The sequence below is a fragment of the Copadichromis virginalis genome, linkage group LG15 (genome assembly GCF_057382275.1).
Source record: "Copadichromis virginalis isolate Kocher_CV1m ecotype Utaka linkage group LG15, C_Virginalis_male_GT1.1, whole genome shotgun sequence".
NCBI classification, from domain to species: Eukaryota; Metazoa; Chordata; class Actinopteri; order Cichliformes; family Cichlidae; genus Copadichromis; species Copadichromis virginalis.
The window spans coordinates 15,846,328-15,862,507 of NC_140632.1; the positions used below are offsets into that span (position 1 = coordinate 15,846,328).

The window sequence follows — 16,180 nt, forward strand, 5'->3', positions numbered from 1 at the left end:
CACTTGACTCAAGCTCCTCCATTCAACGGCTCTTGTTTTAGGACTTGCTCAAGTGCACAGATTTTATCCAGGGACTTGAACTTTTGTCTCTTGTAGTCAATAAAAAGCTACAATTAATAATAATAAAACTTTTTTTCCGCAGGAGCGTTGTTGGTCATTTTTAAATTCACCAGCTCCCTCGTTTTAAGATGGCTGGCGATGATAAAACTAACCGCAGTCATATTATTGTCCGCCCTTTCCTCTCCATGCCATAATATGACCGGGAGCAGCCTAGAACAAATTCGAACAAACCCTTTCTTTTATTTACGCTAGTTTCTAAAGCGAAGCCTGTGATTGGCCGAGGAAATCGGAAGTAGTAACAGTAATACGGAAGTGCAGCAGCAATGTGTCAATGTGAAAGCACCCTGCAAGGGTTTTTTTTAATTTATGCATAAAGGTTAAGTTAAGGTTTTGTTCGTGTGTTTAGAAAACATGGCTTGCTTTTTCAGGAGAAAAATCGCGGAGAAGGTAATGCGGCTGGGAGTCTCAGATTTTCACAAACCTGTGTGCTAATGCTATCATGTTTTGACCCTGCAGGGCTGTGATTGAACACTTACAACGTTTATCTGGTGTTGTGTTTTAATGTCTAGCTGGGTAGAGCGCTGCAGCAGTCAGAGGATGTTTTCATTCCAGCTCTGACAGCAGTTCCAGTCCTGAAGAAACAGTTAAGTCTGTTTGTGTCGCTCACTGCTAACCTGTAGGATGCTATAAGTATGTTTTGTCCTCTCACCTGTTAGTCAGAGACTTTAAAAAAAAGTTGTGATCCTCAGGCAGGGAGCCGATTTCAGGCTTTTAATTGGAACCCTGAGAGCCAGTGGGATTTTACCATCCAGTGGAGACATTCAGGTGCAGACAGAAAACTTGGCCACTCAGGTGAGATTAAACCACCCTTAGACAGTCACCATTCCTCTTCACGTGTAACTCCACCGCATGTATATATTTTTGGTGGAGGTCATGGTAAAACCCGCGGCTTAAAGTGAGGCCCTTAAAGAAATTGTTTGCTTCAGACAAAGAAGTTAAAGAAGCAGACTGGTTTAACCTGAAGCCTAACCTGTAACATGAACTGTAAGACTGTGACAGGCTGAGCTGCCTGTAGCCGAAGCTCTCACTGCTTGCGATCTATTTCATTCCTCATTGTTCCAAACAGGCCAGTCTTTCAGCTTAATGTGCATCCAAGTTTATCAGTTCCTTTAAGCACCGTAACCATGTGTTTATGACAGTTGGACATTGCAAGACAGTCATATAATTGTATAATCTGTTCCTACAGATTATACAATTAATCTTCCTCAATTCAATGAGTTCTAGTTTGTGTTTGTCTCATATACATTAGATGAAGCTTTAATTTGTTTTTAGTAGGTAATTCACACTTTATCTTTCAGTTGAAGCAGGACAATGTGGTGGAACACATCTCAGCTGCACGTGGAATTATCAACTTTAAAGTTAATCGCAAGCTTCTTGCTCAGGTTTGAGTTTCCACTCACACAGTGACAGCTTAAGCAAACAAAAAAAAAATGAAACAAAAAAACTTCCACAGCTTCTGCTGTGATCACAGTCCCTCTCCACTTTATCTGTTCCAGAAATTGTTGGAGCCATTTGGAAATGGGGAGAATGATAAATTTGGGTTAAATAGTGAACTTTTCAATACTCTCACGACAGGAACGACGTTAGTGGAGTACAGGTAAGTTTGTTTTTCAGTTTTATTTATATGGCGATAAATTTAAATGCGGCCTCTTTGTTAAAACGGGGGAAGGATTCTGTATGTCTCCCCCTTATTTTAACGTACACACCCTGACTATGTAACTAGGTACGCCTGTTCAACTGCTCATTAGTGTAAACATCTAATCAGCCAATCACATTACAACAACTTTGTGTATTTAGCCATGTGAACATGGCTAAGGCAACCTATGGAAGTTCAACCTAAGTGTAAGAATGAGGCAGCATAATAACACAGCTTGTCACAAAGCTCAAATGATCTCAAACTGGTCTCTTGAACATGACAGTGAGTTCACTGAAATGCCCTCCACAGTCACTGAACTCAATCTAATAAAGCAGATTTGGGATGTGGTAGAACAACGTGGATGTGCAGCTGACAAATCTTTAACAACTCTGTCATGTCATTGCTTAAATATGGACCAAACTCCCTGAGGAATTGTATCCAGCGCCTTGTTCTTTGGAATAAGAAAAAGTGGCTAATGTAGCTATTGAGTGTATTCATTTCCACTTAACAGACAGAGTTGATATGTTGATATGCTTACAGCTCTCCAAACATTGCCAAAAAATTCCATGCTGGACACTTGCGGTCCACAATAATTGGTGAGTATAAACTAAACTGATAATAATAATAATAGTACAATTATTATTATTAACTGAAATGCATGTGAGCTACATATTAAATCGAGCCTTACCAATGAACTTATTACTGATTACAAAAATGTGCACAAAAGGGTTTAAAATGATTTTTATTTTGTCATCTTGAGCAACAAGTTTCGTTTTTTTTTTTTTTTTAACCGTGAGTCCGCACAGTTTTACCTTTTAATTATCAGGAAATCTTCAAAATATTTATATTGTTAGCTTGAAGAAGAAAATTAAGACCCGATGTGTCATTACTAGATTTTCAAATTCTTAAATAGCAAATAGTTTTTCAGCAAGTGTAAAAAAAAAAAATATATAAACTCTATCTTCAGGTAACTTCATTGCTAACCTTAAACAGTCACTTGGAAATGATGTCATTCGAATGAACTACCTTGGAGACTGGGGGATGCAGTTTGGTGAGTTGGTCAGAAAATTACTCCACAGTGAGGGATTATCTTTTGTTTGTTTGTTTGTTTGTTTGTTTGTTTGTTTGTTTGTTTGTTTGTTTGTTTGTTTGTTTGTTTGTTTGTTTGTTTATTAAAACGTCAAGGACAAGTAACCTGTCTTGGATTTCAGGTTTGCTGGGAGCTGGATTTGGGCAATTTGGAAGTCCGGAAAAATTAAAACAGAATCCCTTACAGCATTTGTTCGAAGTGAGTTTGGATGTTTGGAGAAAGACCCAATAGATGCTCTCTGACTCTCAAATTTATATTTAAGCACTGAATGAGCCTCAGTTGCATGTTTAGAAGATGTTGTTTTAGTGTTATATTCTAAATGCTGTTTAAAAAGGCATTTTTAAACAGCACCAGTGTTTGTTTTTTTTGCTTTTCAGGTTTATGTTCGAGTAAACAAAGAAGCAGAGAACAATGAGGATATGAAACAGGCTGCCAGAGACTTCTTTAGACAGCTGGAGCAGCACGAGAGCCATGTTGTCTCCTTATGGCAGCAGTTCAGAGACATCACAGTGAAGGAGTATCAGGACATTTATGAGGTTAGAAAGCTGCCAGGCATCTTGGTAACAGCTTGAGTCTCTAAAGATAGAAACTTGAAATGAGAAATAAAAATGTTTAACAGTTGACTGCCATGGAGCACGACTGAGATTGATTTAAAATCTCTCCAGCGGTTGGGGGTCCACTTCGACGTTTACAGCGGGGAGTCCTTTCACCAGGATCAGGCCCAGGAGGTGGTGCAGCAGCTGCAGAGCCGGGGCCTGCTGAAGACATCTGAGTATGTGGCGACCTTCGATTGGTAACTGGTGTGTCTAACACCAAGTAAACATGTGCTAAGAGGCCACTGATTAGTCAGAGTTCAGCTTCCCTACAAACAGAATACAAATAGATTTTAACAGATGGGGAAGTTTATTTGCAAAAAGTGTGTCCATCTTTAAGCAAGGCTTTAAACTGCGAATAACATATATTTAATTGTGAAGGTGTCGTCGATCCCCGATGCATCAGTCATTCATTTTGGAGCCATTTGGAGATGTCACAGAACTTTTTATAGCTCTGTTTTTGATCTCGTTCAGCTCTACAGGGAAATATCTGGCTCTTTGGCTAATACATTCTCCTCTGTGCTCACCTGTGTCTGCCAGCTCTTTGGTGCTCAGCAGGTTGTGTCCTGTTGGTTTTTAGAGCTTTACTTTGAAAAACGAGAGCAACGGCTGAACCAAAACAGTTAAGCTGGAAGGCAGAGAGATTAAATTTGAAAGGAAATACAGATTCACATAGTTATCTACCAGTTTATTGCTACATGCCACCCCTTGTATAATGATATTGTTAAAATATTTACCTAAGCCCAGACTTCTCTCACCCCATACACCTTTTCCAGCTCTATCAGATAACCAAAACACTTCAACTGGCTCATTTTACTGTGCAGGAGCCAGTTGAAGTGTTTTTTTACAACACACTATGTTGACTTAAAAAAAAGATCAAAGGTCCAGTTTACCCTTTCCTGTACAGGATCACCCGCATCACAACCTAGAATCAGGCCCAGGGTACCGGCTCAAGGCAGAGGGTTTGGAAGCTACTTGGGTCTGCCCTCCCGTGAACTCACAGGAGGAGTGTAGGGATTCAGTGCTTAGTAGCTTAAAAATGAAATACAGTAAAATATGCATAGATTCAACAGCTGAGCCTGACCCTATGTCTTCTGGACATAATGATTTTTTTTTTCTGTTGACAGGAAGGGCACTGGTGTGGTGGATCTTTCCCCCAATAGAGACATGACCAACGTCTGCACAGTGCTCCGCAGCGATGGTACGACTCTCTACATCACCAGGTTAGTTAGCAAGAATTGCGATCGGTACAAAATGGTGAAAGCTTTTAGTCCTTGGGATTTAAGTTTATGTGAGCCCACTGAAATTGTTAGCTGCTTTACTCTGAAAAATCGAGTGCACCTGGTAAATGATGTCTCTCCCTCTGATTTGACACCATAAGCACTTATTTTGTATTTTCTGTTTTAGAGATATCGCTGCAGCCATTAACCGAAAGGAAAAGTACAGTTTTGATGAGATGATTTATGTGGTAAGCACACCCAAGCTCTCTTTTTTTGCCTGCTGCTTTATGCCAATAACAGACGAGGAATAGATAGTAGAAATTGAATGACTTTAATAATCATGGAGCCCAGTTTATTTTCTGCATTATAATTTTTGTTTTTTGCCGTTAATTTTTTTGAGCTGAAAACGGAGCAGAAAAATAAACTACTTTCACAACTGGTCATTTAAGTAACTTATAGCCAAGCAATCTTTGTCTAATTTGCTTTTTTAAAAAAGCAGAAGAAATGTATTGAGAAATACACCTGGACTTTCGTTTTAATGAAAAATAAATAAATAATAATTTTCTGGTAATTTTCTCAAAACAAGTAGTAAATAATCGAGAACAGCAACTGGCAGATTAACTGTTTATGGTTAGTCTGTATGATATTCATATTTTGTATTTAATTCAGTATTTAAACTGAAAAAAAAAGTCTTTATAAGACTTAATATGAAATATTGTATTAGAAACACTAGCAGGACTTTTCTATGGAAGCTTGGAGTTATCTCAAAATTGTAACTCAATAACTTGACATTTGAAATGTTTCTTTTTCTAGACAGATAAAAGTCAAGAGAATCACTTCTCCCAGTTATTCCAGATCTTGCTTGCGATGGGTCACTCTTGGGCAGATGGGTAATGTAGCATTACATAAATTCACCCATAATGCACCGGTTTAATGAAAACTAATTAATGTCAGCTCTCAATCGTATTTTTGCACATTATGTTTATGAAAGACTTGAAATTAAAGATGCATTTAAGGCTGGAATGACAGTAAACCTCGGCTCAGTAATTACAGGATTTCCACGGTCTCTCTTGTAATTCAATGAAGATAGATTCAGCATTACTTTACTCCTCCCACCCAAAACAGGCAGCTGTTGTAATTAGAAACAGAATGAAATTCTGCTGTCTCATGATGTCTGTGTGATGGTGCTGGCAACTTTGTGTTGGCCTTAATATTTAAGCCAACTTCAGGCTTCTATTCCACATTTCACTTAAATTTTCTGCCACTTGTAGTTATTGCTTTTTTTCTTTTAAAGTTACACTTAGAAAAAAATAATAGGATACATTTGTGAATGTACATGCATATCATGAGTTTATAAAGTGCTTAAAATGAGTGCTTCTAATAGTATTAAAAACATGATTTTAGGTGTCGGCACGTGTCCTTTGGTCTGGTGCAGGGCATGAAGACCAGGGCCGGTGAGGTGGTGTTTCTGGAGGACGTGCTGGACGAGGCTCGGGCCAGGATGCTCAACAACATGAGCCAATCAAACAGTAAGCCTATCACACATTAGGCAGTTATATAACAGTAAAAGAGTAAATAAATACTTATGTGTCCTTTAAGTACTGTTATGTGCCTTTCTCCAAAAGTTGATTCTTTTCATCTGGGCAAAGTGTTTTCAGTGGGAGAAACGTTTCGTCACTCATTCAAGTGACTTCTTCAGTCTCAGCTGACTGCAGGTTTCCCCAGTCTTATAAACTTGGATGAGTGACGAAACGTTTCTCCCACTGAAAACGCTACGCCCAGATGAAAAGAATCAACTTTTGGAGATTTACTTACCTGGATGATTGAGAATGCATCAAGACGTTATGTGCCTTTAAAAACAAAATCAGCACTTCAGTCCTCAATCGAATGGTGTGCAGGAGTTTTGCTTTTATCTGTAATTGTTGTCAATTGCATTTTGCAACAAGAAGATGGCGCTCTTCTCTAAAATGAGCTTGATTTACATTTTTATGTGATGAGCAGGGATGGGTATTGATAAGATTTTCACGATTCAGATTCCATTTTCGATTCTGTTTAACGATTCGATTCTTTATCGATTCTTTTTTTTTTTTTTTTTTTTTTAAAGGAGAACACAAAGGTCGAATAGCTTAGAACTTTGTTTTATATCTTCTCTTTGAACAAGATAGAAATTTAGGAGTAGCATGGCCTTACAAACCCAACAGTGAGATCTTAAGAGATCCTTAAGAGATCCACAGCCTATGGCTCTTCCATGGGGTGTCACAAGGTCCCCGGGGGAAAAAATTGTAAATGTAAAATAATAAAATAAATACTCTTCTGTAGCAATAACAAAGTATAACGCGCTGTGTCTCCTGCCAGGTAAATGACGCTACGCAACGTGGTGACGTCATTCGGGGCGACTGGAATCGATAAGGGAAACGTTTGCAAAAATGGCAAACAATGGCAAACAATAAAAAAGAAATTGAAACAGTGGGAACCGGTTCTCAACAAGAACCGGTTTTCGATACCCATCCCTAGTCTGAAATCTATCCTCCTGTAAGCAGCTAAGCACATTTTTCTCCCACAATGAACTACACATGCCAAAAAAGGGGTGGTCAGAGTTGATAAGAGCTGAAACTACTTAAGGTTAAGGCCTTTAGAAAAATGCCTCCTTAAAAAAGTACAAAGACTGGTATGTATTGTGACATATTATTGAACTGAGACACATTCTTATCGTTGACTCAACACTTACTTATTCCATGATTACTGTGGGATTGGCACATGTCAGAACAAGGGCTGTTTTGTTGTGTCACTGACTAAATTTAAATCTTTCCACAGCAACAAAGGAATTGGAAAACCCAGAGGACACTGCAGAGAAAGTAGGAATCAGTGCCCTAATAATCCAGGTTTAGTATTTTTATTTAATAATACTGCTAGTATTCAGCAACCAGCAGCTTCATTCATTGATCTGTGTGTGTGATTAATGTTATGATTGGGAGTTTCAGGTCTTTAAGTCAGACCGATAATAACATATTGGCCATTAACTGATATTCTAAGTTTGCTAAATGTTCAAAATTAGTGGTCATAAAGATCTAAAAGAATAATGTAAATCACATATTTGTTAAATAATTAAGACTTTGTTTCAATAGTACAAAAGAAAATAAACAAGATTATTACACTGTCAAGTATAATATTCCACCACTGGCTGCTTCATTTCTCGGTCTTAGTGATGATGTGGTGACTCCTCCTTTCAGGAGTTTTAGCATTAAAGCAACATTTTTTTTTCTTAGTTTCTGGCCTTCATCGGGCCTATCACGAGCCAAAACCCATCAGTTAAGCAGTAAAGTCCTGTTGATGCATTACCTTTCTCACACCTTTCCTCCTCTCTGTGCACTTTGCAAGTAGGCGTTAACGTGCCTGAAAACTCTGTTTTAGGACTTCAAAGGCCCCCTGCAGTCAGACTATAAGTTTAACTGGGACCGGATGCTGCAGGCTCAGGGTGACACTGGTGTCTTCCTTCAGTACACACATGCTCGACTCTGCAGGTCTGAGATTTCTAGTATTGATACGTTTTCATTTTGGATCCTCTATCCATTAATCTATTCAGTCATTTATTTTGGAAATTGAGAAATAACAGAGAAACATTTGAAAGACTTAACACTTTAGATGCATGTCTGACATCCTTAATTCCAAAAGGTCAACAGGATATTTGTCATGTGATTCACATATAATCCTGTTATTACAGTTTAAAGCAGACAAACAAAGGTGTAGAGGCAGTTGCCTTCGACCCATCTCTTCTATCTGAGCAGACGTGTACTGCCATCCTACAGCACCTCCTTCGGCAAGCACTTTCTGAACATCTGTTCATTTGTCAATGTCAATATTTGTTCTACGTTTACAAAACTGTCCCTTCTTTATTTGCAGTTATGACGAGGTATTGTACCAGTCAGCTCAGGATCTGCAACCTAAGCACCTTGTCAACTTCTTGCTGAAGCTGTGGTAAGGGACAGGATGCCAGTCGTGCTACTTGGCAAGCCCTTACAGTCATAAGTTAACATTAGTACTAAATATGTACAGAGGTGTGTCCTTACTCTCTTTCGTGTCTTCCAGCCACCTGATTGCTTCAGCGCACAGAGAGCTGCCGGTAAAAGGAAGCCCTGAGGCTGTTGCACAGGTACAAAGAAAACAGAGTTAAGCAAACTTCTGTTTCTCCTCTTAAACCTGCCAAAAATACTACATTGAACAGCCACAATGGAGTTGATTTTTGTATAGCCTTTTAATGCATGGTTCTATAAGTTCTTATGCAACAACCTGTTCTTCTCACACATGAACATATTAAGAGAAACTGGCTGGGACATTGTCTGAAACTGCCAAATTAGCACAGTCACATGCACCACAAGCTTTGTACTGAGGAGGTGACAGGTTGAGGGGCATTTACTGTCTGATTTGACTGTTTTGGAAATTTTTCAAGATTTTAAAAGGTCTAGAAAATTAATTATAGCTACATTCTGGCAAGAATACCCAAGAGATTTATACCAAGAAAATTACATGAAAATGAATAACAGAAGGGCTTATTAGTGGGGTTCAAAGATGAAATTTGGACAAAGTTAAAGATGCCTTACCCCTCACGGGACTCTTCTTTGACTAATCAAACATTGTGTTTGCTTGTAGAAAACATTGGTCAGCCAATAGAATTTCTGTTTAATAGTAGGAGCACTGCTTACAGATATCAGCATAATGAAAACATAGATGGTCTATACTAATATCAGTGGTAGATACTTAGGTTTGTCAGTGCAATTGTAAGCCTGACAAATGTTAAAGTGTAAAAAGCTACCTTATTATCAAGGGATCAACACAGTAGCTTCACATATTTTGGCTTTTTTTTTTTTTTTTTTTTTAAATACCCTTCCTGATGTCTTCTCTCTAGAGTCCAACTCATTCACATATTTGACTGATAACCAAATGATCCCCATCTTTTGGTAGCCGGTCAAATATGTGAATCACTACATGAGTCTTTAAAATATGCTATACTGATCTCTTTGTTTCCCTGCGAGAACTGATTGTATTTGCAGTCACTGTTACATCTGTCACTACATATGTAAGGGCATTGCTAACAACAGTTTTGCAACCTGAAAACTGCTTCATTCTCCTCATATCCACAGGCAAGGTTACGACTGTTCAGCGGAGCATGCTCAGTCCTGGCCAACGGGATGAGAATCCTGGGTATCACACCAGTAAACAAAATGTAAAAACCACATCGGTGTGTGTCAGTGTTCTTTTCAGTGCTGCAACTATTGTTGATTTGTATTCTAAAAACAGAGCCTTATATTGTCAAAATAAAATTATGCTAGTCTGTAGGATTGGGTCTAGTCTGTATTCAGAAAAACACTTCTCTGCTAATAAAAACTGTACAATTACCTTCATTACGAGACAACACTGAAGTGATTAAAACAAACAAAAAAAAATATTAGAAAACAAGATGGGGGAGGTGGATTATGCATGCAGTCTGTGATTTGGGCACATTCAGAGTAAGGACTAAGTGATTTGGAGTTAAGTCACTCGTATTGCACAGTTTAAAGACCAATTATTAACACTGGATTATTAAATAAAATAAAGACAATATAGTACTCCCAATTTAAAAAAACAAAACACACAGGGAGCATAATAGTAAACCCCTTATGCTACTTATTGTGGCTGAAGATTGGATTCCAATTCCAAGAATTCACCGGTTAGGGTATAGATTCGCGAGCTTACTGGTAGCTAGCTATAAGCAGTTTCCAAAAAAAAACTACAAAAAACCCAAACTCCCCCACCCCCTTTTTATAAAAACAAAAAACCCACTAAGATTCTTCAAAGTATTCAGAGACTCAGTTCACGGTTCCATCTGATGACGTCGACACAAAGCAGATCCAACTCTAACCTCAAATGAGGAAAGGCTTCCTTGATCCTGGTCCAGCATAGAAATGTCTGATGTCAGTCAGCACCTCACACAGAAATTAGTTTCTGTTTGTCTTCTAAATTTGTATCCTTCCAGGTTAATCTGGATGTGTCTTGCTTTGGAAGTCCATACAGGTATATGGAAATGCAGACAAAGAATGCTCCAGAGGCAAACGTCATAGCTGCACAGGAGGGTAAAAAAAGCAAAATGACATTTCCATTATTAAAAAAAAATAAAAAAGGAAGATTAATGGTTTTAATGAAAGCCGGTGTATACCAAATCATTTCATATAAAAACATAGTCAAACCTTCTGTTAGTTTCAAAATGGAAAGAAAACATGCAGGGAGGCTGAAAGGTAGCACTGACTGTTGCCAATATTTTTAATTATGTGAATCTAAGCTGCTGTGCACAGTGTTTTAAGCTGTTAATGTCAATAATAGAGTATAATTGAGGCTTTAAGCTACTTTTCAAAACTTTTCTAGAAAGTTACAGGAGACTGTGGGATCTGCAAAGTGTTACTGGATGTTTTACACAGATAAAAGAGGGACGAAGCAACACGATTTTGACCATTAGTAAAAATTTGTGTTTATATATTTAATATCTGATTCCAAGAGTGATCTACTCTATATTTGACCCACTACTTTATCAAGTACTAGAGAGGTTTACAGTTCAAATAAAAGAACAAAAATCATTAACCACAATATACTCTTACTTAATGAATTGGCTGGATTCAAACTGTGGTTATGAGAAACTTACTTATTTGTAGTCCAAACAAGATTACAGATGCCACCATTGAGAGGACAATTGCAGCTGCAGCAGAAAAGCCTTTCATGATGTTATCAGTGTACTTCACTACCACTGATGTGTACAGGCCACCTACACTGGCCAAGACTGAAAGCACAAGCAGAGCAGAGTCAGACAAAAGGTACAAGGAAAGTAAAAGAAAGGTACTTCTTCCTCAAGATGTCATACTTACATACTACAAAGAACACCCAAGGTGTGTAACCAAAGAAGAATCCTTTCTCCATGACCCTCTCTCCATCAGTCATGTAAACACCAATCAAGGTGATCACTATGCCGGACAGGTACATCTGAATGTTTCTCACCCACAGGGATGTCTCTGAGCTCTTCAACACTTTCTCAAAGTACACACCTTAAAGTAAATACCAGACTGTCAGATTCAAAGGTTCAAAGTACAGCAGCAGTAAAAGTAAAATCCATCTACTTTAGAGAAAATATCATCAGGCATGTGTGCAGATCGTGGGTTTTGTTGGCGTTTTCTTAGTTGCCAAACGTATTTCTGGATTTTACTTGACAGTTAAGCCAATACTGAAAGTCAAATCATCAGCACTGGTCTTACCTGCAAAACCAGAGCAAAGGACAGCAACTGCAATGGCAATGAACCCAATAACAGGATTCTGTTCAATCTGTGAAAAAAGGATCAATGATGAACTACAGAACAGATGATACAGCTTGTAAATTAAAGAGATTTTTAAAATGAATGTTAATTTACTGCTAGTGGTATCACAGGAAATTAAGAGTGGTTTACTGAGTAACCAGGATAGTGTAACATGCCGCCCCACCTGAACTTTAGTGGCCTCCGCAGGTTTCCACTGAACCAGTGTAACGCCTCCACAGAGCATAAAGACGGAAAACCATTGCAGCCGGTTGAGAGAGCGGTTCAGCATGAGCACTGTACACAAGGCTGTGCACGGGATCTTCAGCTGATAGGTGACCTAAAAAGGATTTTGAACTAAATATTATAACTTCACACATAGATGTAGAATTTGTTTCCCTAAATATGTTGTACACTATTAGCATTTCAGCCTGAAAAGCAAAAGCCAAAGTGATCTTAAATTCACTGCCTACAAATCTCTCTCAAAAATGTGTCAAAAATGCAATTTACTGAACGCTTTCTGAGGTATAAACTGCACATAAACTGAGCTTCATTTTGCCACAAATACTTGTGCAACAAACCCTTTGACTATAAGGGGAAAGTCCCACTTGACATAAGGAGGATATCAAACTTCTTGGATCCAAAATATACCAAGTACTTAAAAAATATAAAACAAAAAGGAAACTTTATCAAGCAGTTATCTATAGAATTTAGTTGCTACTGATATAATTAAATGCGTGTAACAAGACCTGTGTAAATGATGACGTGGACTGTCTCCACAAGAGCCACACGTCAAACCCAGATTCACATAATACCTGATAAACTGCTACATCCAGATTACTCAGGGCGATGAAAGCCATATTATTCTGAACTGCATACACCACCGAAGGCACGCTGAGTTTTAGCAGTTCTTTAGGGCTGCAGAAGATGTGTTCCTGTAAGGTGGCTTTTAGTTTGATGAGACTTGCCGTTTCCCTGGGAGAGGAAAAGTGAAAAACAACAGATGAATGGATGAAGAAGAAATTTTTGGTAAATGATCAAACCATTGTTATTTGTATGTTCTGCATGACATGATATGTTTGTTTTATCTGAGGGGTTTATTCATGAAACAAGATTAACAAGTCTCTTAGTATGTGGTGAAGGTGTGTCTCCATTTGTGTGGCTACAATGGCACGACAACCTATGACAAAGACAATCTGCAGTTAGGTTCAGACTGGAAATGGCACATATTTTCTTTTCAGAATCACCTCCAATTACTCTGGAATTTCTCTTGAAGAAATCCAGTTTATACGTAATAAGTTACTGAGGTGCATTTTATTGGCACTGACAAACGAAAGCACGCAACAGGAATTTATACACAGTCATGTGTTACAGTGCTGGAATTGCAGCTTATAGAAGACGGATCAGTTTATTTGTAGTGCAAATTACTTGCACTCTCATTTGGACAAAACGAATATAATTTCCATATTTTTTTTATAGCCTTATTAAAAATAAATCTCAATATTGTGTTTCTCTGACAAATTCTGACTGACATTGATCTATTGTGTGTGGAAAAAGTTAGGTATAGAAAAAGAAAATGAAGCAAAGACCATTAATAACCACTCTGCTTCTCTTTGACTGGTTTTGTTGAGCCAAAGAAAGTCTGGATATGCTGAACCTGAGCTCTGTAAATAAAGTTACAGATTGAACTACAATGTGTCTAAAGATGTTTTTCTATTATTAAAGTCTTCTTTGCTGTCTCTTTACAACTTGTCACTTGTGAGAAATTTCTGCTCTTCTTTTTCTTGGCAGCCTTTAGTTTATTATTTGGCATCAATCTGACAAAATGAATATAAAATGACAAAATGAAATGGAAAATTATAAAGGCAAAATACTGGGCTTAAATGAGCTGAAAAGGTACAAGTTTAAAGGAAATGTTATACACCAAACTATAAATCGATTTACTCGGAAAATGAGTGGCAAAGAAGATTATCTTTAGGTAAAAGCACATACATATTCTTAATGAAGCTAAGCATCATCTATTATATCTTCTAGACAAAATCTATTGGCTTATTTATCAAATGAAATTTCAATCTAGGCAACCTTAATTTATTAATATAAAGATTTATAGAGAAACATTTTTATGTACACACACACACACACACACACACACACACACACACACACACACACACACACACACACACACTGATTACTTTATTAGGTAATTAAACTGCTTGGCAACAAGTGCATTTGGAAAACACAACTAAGCCAATCTACTCAACTTTAAACTGAGGAATGAGGAATGGTGATTTACTTGACTCTCAACATGGCATGGCGGTTGGTGCCCGACGGGCTAGTCTGAGTATTTCAGAAACTGTTCATCTGAAGGGATTTCCATGCACAATTATCTCTTGTATTTACAGAGAATACCTCAAAAAAGAAAAAAAAAATCAACGAAAATGCCTTGTTTGAAGTCACATGTCAGAGAAAAATGGCCAGACTACCTCAAGCTTACAGGAAAGAGACATTAACTTAAATACCTATTCATTAGAGCCAAAGTTTGGAAAAGGTGTCTCTGAACACACAAGATTTTGAACCTCGAAGCGCGCGCGCACACACACACAAGGAAAAATGTTTCCTGTTATGAATCTGAGATAGCCAGAATTTGGCATAAACAACATGAAAGCCTGGATATATCCTGCTTAGACTGAGGATATTGGACCCCTTAGCATCAGCACAGCCTACCTGAACGTTATTGCCAACCGTGCCCACTACGTTATGACCACACTGAACACATCTTCTGAAAGTTGCTTCCAACAGCATGTCATAAAGCTCAAATCGTCTCAAACGGAATTCTTGAGCATGACAATGAACTCACTGCAATTAAATGACTTCCACAGTCACTGGCTTTCAATCCAATAGAGCAACTTTGAAATGTGATGTGCAGCCGAAAAATCTGCAGCAACTGCGTGATCCTATCATGTCAACACGGACTAAAATGTCCGAGGTATGTTTCCAGTAACTTGTTGAATCAATGCCGTGAAGAATAAAGATGGTTCTGAAGGGAAAGCGGAGTCCAAACCCGCATTGGCCAGTCATGTGGGTTTCTTAATCCCATACCTTACATTCTGTGGTCACTAAGGAAATAGCGGGTAGCGCCTCAAACACTTACTTTGTGAGCATCCCCAAGCTCAGCACTAACTTAATGACCTCGGCGATGCACACTGCAGTTGTGGAGAAATACAGCTCCTCTGTTGAAATGGTCCTGGTGTACCGCAGTGCCACTGTGTAGGTCGCTGCCACCAGTGTCATCACCGTGAGACAGTACACTTTGAAGATCACGCTCACATTTTCTGAGGAGAGAAAGGGGAGAAAATATTAGCTACCGCTCGTGGCACAAAATGGTATAAAGCTACATTAGCGACCGCTTTAATAATTACTTTAAGAGCAGAAACGACGCGGTTATGACAGTTTATCTGTAAACTGTTCGGTTTTGCATTTTAATGTTTTGCTACCTAATGTTTTTGTCGCTCTAACGGGGTCTTACAGCTAACATTAACCAGTTGTGCTAGCTTGTGTTAACAAGTAAACTCACCGTTGGCCATAGTTGCTTCGTTCATCTACCGTCCGAGTGAATGGAGAAGTAATAATGCCGTTTATGTTACATGTCATCCAAACAACGCGTATTGCAAGCATGCAGTCAGTAGGGGAATGCCTCTCGCAGCACGTGAAACCCGTTTTCTATCTTATTCCCAGCTCCTGTGTGTCGTCATTCGTTCCGTATTACCCAGAATGCAGCGTAAATCGAGTTTACAAATGGTGCGTTTGTTTTCTACACATTGACGTCAAACTGTTAAACACAAACCATAACAATATTGCTCAATAGAATAAAGGCAATTGCTCAATAAGGTAAAAATGATTGAAACAAATGAGTATTATTAAAAAGAACATAAATAAATAAATAAATAAAAGAGCATCACGTGACCCCCCTTATTGAGCAAGCGTTATTTTTCTTTTGCTTTTTTCTAAGTTTTTCTAAGCTTCGGGATTAGTTCTCTAGACTTCCTGAGGTACATTAAACGCTCTTCCTTGCCCTTTGTTCTTTATTCTGTAAAGATCCCCTAGCAGTGCCTAAAGATACAGTTTAAAAAATATTTATTTCCTGTTATGTGTAGACGTAACACTGGTTCATCTACTTGAATAGATTAGTGTTACAAACTTTGGAAAGC

The 16,180-nt window shown here is 38.2% G+C and overlaps 2 protein-coding genes across 2 annotated transcripts; one reads left to right on the top strand and one right to left on the bottom strand.

The window, feature by feature from the left end:
* Window positions 1–156: 156 nt before the first annotated feature.
* On the top strand, window positions 157–10,006 carry rars2 (arginyl-tRNA synthetase 2, mitochondrial). The gene is made up of 20 exons (XM_085432175.1): window positions 157–507; window positions 630–703; window positions 810–912; window positions 1,419–1,502; window positions 1,617–1,717; window positions 2,297–2,352; window positions 2,724–2,807; window positions 2,968–3,044; window positions 3,224–3,382; window positions 3,512–3,618; window positions 4,567–4,662; window positions 4,847–4,907; window positions 5,473–5,549; window positions 6,064–6,188; window positions 7,474–7,541; window positions 8,071–8,180; window positions 8,381–8,476; window positions 8,560–8,634; window positions 8,746–8,809; window positions 9,798–10,006. Exons 1-20 carry the CDS (start codon window positions 472–474, stop codon window positions 9,882–9,884), a joined length of 1,740 nt encoding a protein of 579 aa, XP_085288301.1. The 5' UTR covers window positions 157–471; the 3' UTR covers window positions 9,885–10,006.
* slc35a1 (solute carrier family 35 member A1) lies at window positions 9,506–15,736 on the bottom strand. Its single transcript, XM_085432176.1, has 8 exons — window positions 15,547–15,736; window positions 15,124–15,304; window positions 12,785–12,944; window positions 12,157–12,309; window positions 11,934–12,000; window positions 11,550–11,726; window positions 11,330–11,464; window positions 9,506–10,754 (listed from the first exon to the last, which is right to left on the bottom strand). Exons 1-8 carry the CDS (start codon window positions 15,569–15,571, stop codon window positions 10,621–10,623), a joined length of 1,032 nt encoding a protein of 343 aa, XP_085288302.1. The 5' UTR covers window positions 15,572–15,736; the 3' UTR covers window positions 9,506–10,620.
* Between the last annotated feature and the right edge of the window lie 444 nt (window positions 15,737–16,180).

Coding starts and splice junctions, on each gene's coding strand:
- rars2 (XM_085432175.1), top strand. CDS start 472: ATGGCTTGCTTTTTCAGGAGAAAAATCGCGGAGAAG. Junction 4,663..4,846: donor ACGACTCTCTACATCACCAG/GTTAGTTAGCAA, acceptor TTTCTGTTTTAG/AGATATCGCTGCAGCCATTA. Junction 8,477..8,559: donor ATCCTACAGCACCTCCTTCG/GCAAGCACTTTC, acceptor CTTTATTTGCAG/TTATGACGAGGTATTGTACC.
- slc35a1 (XM_085432176.1), bottom strand. CDS start 15,571: ATGAACGAAGCAACTATGGCCAACG. Junction 15,305..15,546: donor CGAAGCAACTATGGCCAACG/GTGAGTTTACTT, acceptor TTCTCTCCTCAG/AAAATGTGAGCGTGATCTTC. Junction 11,727..11,933: donor CCTTTGCTCTGGTTTTGCAG/GTAAGACCAGTG, acceptor ATTTACTTTAAG/GTGTGTACTTTGAGAAAGTG.